Genomic DNA, 6,641 nt, shown 5'->3' with positions numbered 1-6,641 from the left:
AGAGTAGAGCACCCTGAACAGGAATCCAGTGAAAAATTTCACTAACCTCTTGTGTTTTTTTTTTTTTTTTATATATATATATTTTTAATAATATCCATATTATTACAGTATGTAAGGTGTATTGTTAAAAAAAAAAAAAAAACGTTGAATACACATTCTTACAATGCATAACGTCTATTATCTCAGTAACACAACAACACTTTACTGGAGCTTACGGCGTCGCTACCGTAACGGCACAAATAGACGCGCATGTTTTGTTTTGTATGTAGACCGCGGGCTAGTGCGATGCCGGTAAGGGAAATGACGTCACTTTGACGCAGCGCCGTACTTCCCCCTGTCAGCACTCAGGTGAAGCAGCCGAAGATGCGCTCGCTTGTTGGCTTGGTTTCTGTGGTGACCGCTGCCAGCCTTTACCTGTATTCACTGTCTCTGTACCTGCCTCCGGGACCCCGGAAACACTCGAACCGAACATCTGACACTAACAATGCGGATACAGAAGTGTCCGGAGAGGACGGCGATGAGCCCAGCAGGTCTGTTGTTGTTGTTAGCTAAAGCTACAGTGCTAGTTATCAACACGCCGTTCACTTCAATTATTTCTCTTAAGTGGCTTTTGTGGCAGTGAATGCGTATGCGTGTGTTCAGCCGTATTTCTCTGTTATTTATAGAGCGATTCACTGGATGTGTTTAACTTAATCCGCTGTTGACATGGAGCCACAGTGAGAGTCTGTTGTCTGTCTGGTTCAAATCACAACTGCTGTGACTGTCTTGTCTTGTGGCAGGTTAAAGTTCCCGTCAGACTTGGAGGAGCTGAGGGAGCTGGCTGATCTGCTGCAGTTCTACAAGACAGAGCACACCGGATACGTTCTGCTCCTCTTCTGCAGCGCTTATCTCTACAAACAGTCATTCGCCATTCCAGGCTCCTCTTTCCTGGTGAGATAACGTTTAAAATTGTGTTTATTCCTGTCTATATTCCAGCTATGACTATGACAGCCATGCCGTCCTTTGTTCATGTTTCTAACCAAGATCAATCTGCCTATAGAACATTTTGGCGGGGGCCATATTTGGGGCGTATGAAGGCCTGCTGCTGGCTTGTTTGCTCACCACCGTGGGCTCTACCATGTGCTATCTTCTGTCTAAAGCCTTTGGAAAGCACTACATCGAGAAGCGCTTCCCTGACAAAGTCTCCATGTTGCAGAGGAAGGTAAACTCGATGCTAGTTCTAAAGTCCCAGTCACAATCAGTCAATAAAGTTGCTCATTCTAAAGCAATTTAAATGAGCAAATCTCTCTCCTCCAGGTGGAGGAGAATCAGGATTGTTTGTTCTTCTTCCTGCTCTTCCTGAGGTTCTTCCCCATGACACCAAACTGGTTCCTAAATATGTCGGCACCAATTGTCAACATTCCGATCACCTTTTTCTTCGGCTCAGTTTTCATAGGTGAGTGCACATCGGTGACCCTTTACCAGTTTAACGGACAGTTTAAACCAGAATGTCTCCACAGGTCTTCTACCGTACAACTTCATCTGTGTCCAGACAGGAGTCATGCTCTCTGAAGTGTCCTCGCTTGACGACTTGTTCAGCTGGGAGAGACTCCTCCAGCTGCTGGCCATTGCCTGTGTGGCTCTGCTGCCTGGCGCGCTCATCCGTCGCTACAGTCGGCGCCGCCTGAAACTGGATGATGCAACAAGGAATGGCGTGATACCAAATGAGAAGAAAGACCAGTAGCAAAGTGGACTTCATGACAAGTTAAGTCAGATGAATGAGTGTTGTGTAAGTCAAATCTCTCTTTGAATGTTCTCTTGGATGATGAAAGGAACTGCTCGAGCTCTGTTTTAAGTGCCTGCGAGCAGCTATGGGCCTCACTTCTACCTCAGTCTTTCCAAGAAAACGTGTTGAAACTGAACAGTTGATTGTTTTTTTTGGAGGAGGGAGGGGGTTTCTTACAGTAAATCTGACCTGTTGTATTACAACACACATCTGATGATGATATTTTGTCAGGTGTATGTTTTTAAGATGTCACTTTCCATCCTCTTGCTCTGGTTATGACCTGAGGAAGAATGTTTAGTAAGGCCTTAAATGTCCCGTGTTCAAATGTCTTTCCATCTTCTTGTTGGTACCAAAGTGTTCATGAGATGTTTTTTGTGTCTTAAATGTTCTTTATCTTTCATTAAAATTGAAAGAATGAAAGGTTATACAGCAACATGTCTTTGTAGAGGCAGTTTGTTGGAATAAAAAAGTTATTTTATTTGAAATGCTTTGTGTGATTCATGTGTCTGTGGCTCTGCTGCGCTCCGAGATGGACTGGTGACCTGTCCAGGGGAATAGGCTCAAGCCTTCTGCGGAAAATCAATGCATGTTACCTTACACGACACATTCATCCAAAGTGACTCAAACTGCTTACTTCACTCGGGTACAAACCTATGACCTCCTGGTTGTCAACCTGCATATTTCTTTATAAAGGAATCCTTGCAGCATAGCTCTCCTCACTGTGAGGAACAGTGCGCTGTGTTCCACGGACTAGTGATGAACAACATGCAAAAACAGCACTTTAATCTTTCAAATTTTGTTTATTGCTCAGATCCAGGTTGCTCAGCAATACAGTTCACTCTTTACTCAAAACAATAGTATGCCTGTAACCAGAACGGTTCGGATCCACAACATGGATCTTTGAGGTGTTCTGGAACCTTCGTGTTTCGTGGGAAAACTTGAGGGTGGTGACCTAACAAGGGAACAAAAGGAAATCTGCAGAATTGTGAGATACTGTGAACAAACGGATCCTTGTTTCTCAAACTGAAAGTGTGTGAAGCGTAGAACATACTGGATGGACTACAAGCGGTTTCATGCTATGGTTTGTGTTTTCGCATTTCACAACAAGACAAGACAAAAACACTGGTTGGCTCCGGACCATGCTAAAACCCTTCCTCAAATAATCCACATAGATCTGATGATCGTCGAATGCCCCTTTCATTCCATGTTCAGTCAGGCAATATGCACATTTCAGACCTGGATACTTCTCATTTAGCATGACAAAGTATTTTTTTTTAGCCATTTTGATTCCCAAATCAGCTCAAACTCCTAGCATATTTTTTAAAACCACAATCTAACAGCTATTATTGGTAGTGATCTAATAGGAATGAATATTAAAGCAAAGAATCCCAGCTACGTCTCCAGACTACATCATTAAAACAGTGTAAATGACACCAGAAAACCAGATCAACAGAAAAACAAAATAAAGCCTAATAAAGTTTTCCAACCACCGTGTGATATGACTAACAACACTCTTAGTGATGTGTGTTTTCAGAGTTTGCCTGCTGCTGAGTGTTTTGAGTGAACAGCAACATCCCGCAAAAGCTAGAAACTCCAATCCTTGGAAGTAAAAAGAAAAAAAGGTCTATATTATTGACAAGAAGGATGCGGTGCTCGCCACGTCGCCACGGTGACGGACATCTTGAAGCAGTGACAGGTGAACCTGCACTTAGAAGGAGCCAAAAACACGAGAGGGCGCGAAGAGGAGACGGGCAAAAACACACCGTGAGCGACGCTTGAGAAGATCAAGCGGTACTGTGATGCACGCCGCCAAGAGGAGGGGGGCGCGACAGAGACGAAGCACTGTACTGCATTCATATGAGTAAGGTCACGGTACTTAAATGGGGTCTGGTGAGCGATCATCAGTGTGAGGTTCTGATGAAGTCGAGAGCAGCACGTCTGTGTTCACTGGGACGAAACCGGTCAGCTCTAATTGTAGGTAAAGCGCAACAAGATCTAGATAAACGCGCTGATAGAAAAAAAAAAGCGGCCAATGCGATCTGTGATTCTCACGATGCAGATGTGTGTGTGAGGAGACAGGAAGTGTGACTATTGTACATGTTTATACAGTTCTCCTGATGTACACAGTGACATTAAGTCTGCTCTACATTCTACACAAAAGTCCTGTCAGTGTCTTTTTGCAGCTTCAGTTTGACCCCGAGTGAGTTTTACAAAATAGGGCTGGTAAAGTTGTGTTGGTACAAAATAACCTCTGTCACAGGTAAATAAACTTCATTGTGTGTGTGTGTTTCTTTAGAGCTCTGGAAAAGCTGGAGGTACAGTTGGTTGGCTTCTATCGTGGGGTTGTTAATCTCCAGTGCCTCTGAGCGTGAAACCAGGACCCGACCAACAGAACCGCTTCAGGCAGGCCCGGATGCTGCCGTTTCACTTCGGGACAGTGGAATACGGTTTTAGAAAGTTTCACTTCTGGGCTGGACCTGAAGAGATTCACTATAGATATCTTGTCTCTTGTTTTTTTTTTTTTTCGTCATTAAAAAAAAGAAAATCAAAAACGCTCAAAATGATCAGTTAACAAGGCATACAAAATGTGAAAAAGGGGAAATGAAAGATTGGACTGAGGTACCCTGAAGCCTGAGGTAGATCACAATACTGACATGCGCACTGTTTACATCCTGACCAAAGTTAACGCGGTGGTTCACTTGACTGTTCTCGCCTTGTTTTTTCAGGTTTATTTATATTAGTATTCATAGTCTAGTTCTCAAGAAAATAAACACTTCCCTTCAAAATAATATGGCAGTGTCCCACTGAGGAAGAAAAGAAAAAGGACTTTGTTTTCTCTTGTTTTCTTATTTATAGCTCTCATCACAAAATAGGAAAAAATAGATTCATAAATATTACTCTGTTTTTATATATATACACACACACACATGCGCACACACACATACACACACGTGGAGGAAGCTGTGCGTATTGGCAATAACCTTTTGCGCCTGGAAGATGAAGCTGATGAAGTGATGGTGGCAAAATAAGGCAACAAGCTTCCAAAGATCTTGAAAGTAAAAAGGGAGACCAGGACCTGTGTACACTAGCGCCACCGGCAGGGCAGTCGGCCTGCCGAAACAATATCAGAGTGACAATCTGAGTGTCTGCGTGGCTGGTCTGGCCTGCTGGACAAGGCATGGGTGATTTTTCTGTTGTAAAAATAAAAAAAAACAAAGAAAAGAAAGAAAGAAAAGGCTGCATATTGTACATTCACAGCTGTCATGCCGTTTCGGAAACCTCCCTGACAAAAGGCGGTTAAAGCCAAGACGCGGCCGCGGTCACGTTTGCGGTTGTGTGTGTACCACAGGACATACAGTGCCCACCCCTTGCAACTTACTGTTCCTCAACCCACCCTACTCCAAAACCAGGCCCCTCCTTTCGTTTCCAGCTCTCGGTGGCAGTGCACATTCACATATTAACCTCAATTTTTGCGCCGATTACTATTATTCTCCAGACATAATTATTCATCAGGACAACAAGCACGATGTAGATCCACGTGTGGGGGAGGGATGGCGGCGCTTCAGCCATCCCTGTTTAACTCTAGTGGCAGTCAGTTCAATGTTATCAAAGAAAGGCGACGGAGGAGGAAAGTGTGGTGATGAAAACAGCGAGAGTGATGAGAGAGTGACAGCAGAGAGAGGCAGAAAAAGAAAGCGTAGCATCAGGTATGATCGGTGAGGGACGTGGGGACGTTATCTTTTGGGTTGGCACACACAGGCTTGTTACAAAAACTGAGAACCGTTCACCGCGTTCGCTCGTCGGGGGGGATTTTCTTTCACGTCAAGTATGGACTGTGAGGGAAGCGTCAATCTACGTCTCAAACAAGCGGTCAACGAACTACGCGCTCTACTGTCGTTCCGGTAGAAAAATAACAGCCTTCTGTCCGCGGATGGATATTCCACTCTACCCTGTATTAATACTGTTATTTCATCAGTCTGCATATGTCAAGCTAGTTTCCTCAGTTCTGTCAGAACTCAAAAATAATGCTTGTGTTGTTAGAGTTGCTTCATCTGTGTTAGGCCTATGTTAGTCCAACTAAAGAGATAACGTTACGCAGGGCGACATACTATTCTTCACCTTGTCAACTGTGAAGCGTCAGTTCTTATATTCTCAGCCATTTTCTCTTTTTTATATATTTTTTTGGTCTTTTTTTAAAACTTTTCTTTTTAAATTGATATCAGTACGGTTTCTCCTGTTCTATCTGCTCTCACAGGGCTGGCAGTGCACGCAATGCCCTCAGCCTTTGGCTCTCACTTGTATCTCCCCTCAGTGAAGTTCTTTGGTTTTGATCCCGGTGCTGCTGGTCTGCCCTGCATGTCCCCCTTGGCCTCGGCCTTTGTCTGGGTAGGTCTCTGTCCGTTCGGGAGGGCTACATTCATTGGCTGGTGCCCACTGGAGCCGCCCTGGTTGTCACTTGGAGTGGTGTGGTGACATGGCGGCGCCTTGCTGGTGCTTCTGTTCCTGATGTTTGACCTGCTGGATGATCTCCCGAATTCTTCTTTGTGCAGTCTGTGCGACAGAAACGCGATCAGAAGCAGCAAGCTTGAAAACGGTTGAACCAATTGTTTCCTCCTTTGTTTGGGTAAATAGGTAAATATAGTAAACATTACCATTGCAACACATTTGAAGAAGAAAGTATATGATAAAGATGAGTTTAAACTGTGGTACCCTTCACGCTCCCCATTCATCCTCGACAGTGGGCTGCTCACCTGGCTGGCATAGAAATGTCCACTAATCTTCACAAAGACCTCGTCGTTCTCGTCAGGGGTTTGGTCGCGAGGCACGATGACCTCAGCATTCGTCATGTTTTGCAGGTCAGTTACCTAGAGCAAAA

The 6,641-nt window shown here is 44.3% G+C and overlaps 2 protein-coding genes across 4 annotated transcripts in view; one reads left to right on the top strand and one right to left on the bottom strand.

Moving 5' to 3' along the window:
• The first annotated feature begins 336 nt into the window (after positions 1-336).
• tmem41aa (transmembrane protein 41aa) lies at positions 337-2,233 on the top strand. Its single transcript, XM_053877404.1, has 5 exons — positions 337-530; positions 780-930; positions 1,040-1,201; positions 1,297-1,435; positions 1,500-2,233. Exons 1-5 carry the CDS (start codon positions 364-366, stop codon positions 1,721-1,723), a joined length of 843 nt encoding a protein of 280 aa, XP_053733379.1. The 5' UTR covers positions 337-363; the 3' UTR covers positions 1,724-2,233.
• A 302-nt stretch (positions 2,234-2,535) lies between these two features.
• Positions 2,536-6,641, bottom strand: part of igf2bp2a (insulin-like growth factor 2 mRNA binding protein 2a) — a 53,280-nt gene continuing 49,174 nt past the window's right edge. For all 3 annotated transcript variants that reach the window (XM_053876831.1, XM_053876830.1, XM_053876832.1), the window contains 2 exons: positions 6,517-6,630; positions 2,536-6,316 (listed from right to left, as the gene is read on the bottom strand). In XM_053876831.1, the coding sequence (XP_053732806.1) occupies positions 6,218-6,316; positions 6,517-6,630 (213 nt within the window). In that variant the 3' untranslated portion in view covers positions 2,536-6,217. The remainder of the gene's footprint in view (positions 6,317-6,516; positions 6,631-6,641) is intronic.

This window comes from Synchiropus splendidus, chromosome 10 (assembly GCF_027744825.2).
Source record: "Synchiropus splendidus isolate RoL2022-P1 chromosome 10, RoL_Sspl_1.0, whole genome shotgun sequence".
Taxonomy (NCBI): Eukaryota; Metazoa; Chordata; class Actinopteri; order Syngnathiformes; family Callionymidae; genus Synchiropus; species Synchiropus splendidus.
Note: the sequence above shows the minus strand (reverse complement) of the source record. Positions and strands in the feature narration are given on the sequence as shown.

Bases quoted from the DNA above. Each gene is read 5' to 3' on its own strand.
- tmem41aa (XM_053877404.1), top strand. From the start codon at position 364: ATGCGCTCGCTTGTTGGCTTGGTTTCTGTGGTGACCGCTGCCAGCCTT. The intron at 931-1,039 runs GTGAGATAACGT...ATCTGCCTATAG, and splicing joins TTCCAGGCTCCTCTTTCCTG to AACATTTTGGCGGGGGCCAT. The intron at 1,202-1,296 runs GTAAACTCGATG...TCTCTCCTCCAG, and splicing joins TCTCCATGTTGCAGAGGAAG to GTGGAGGAGAATCAGGATTG.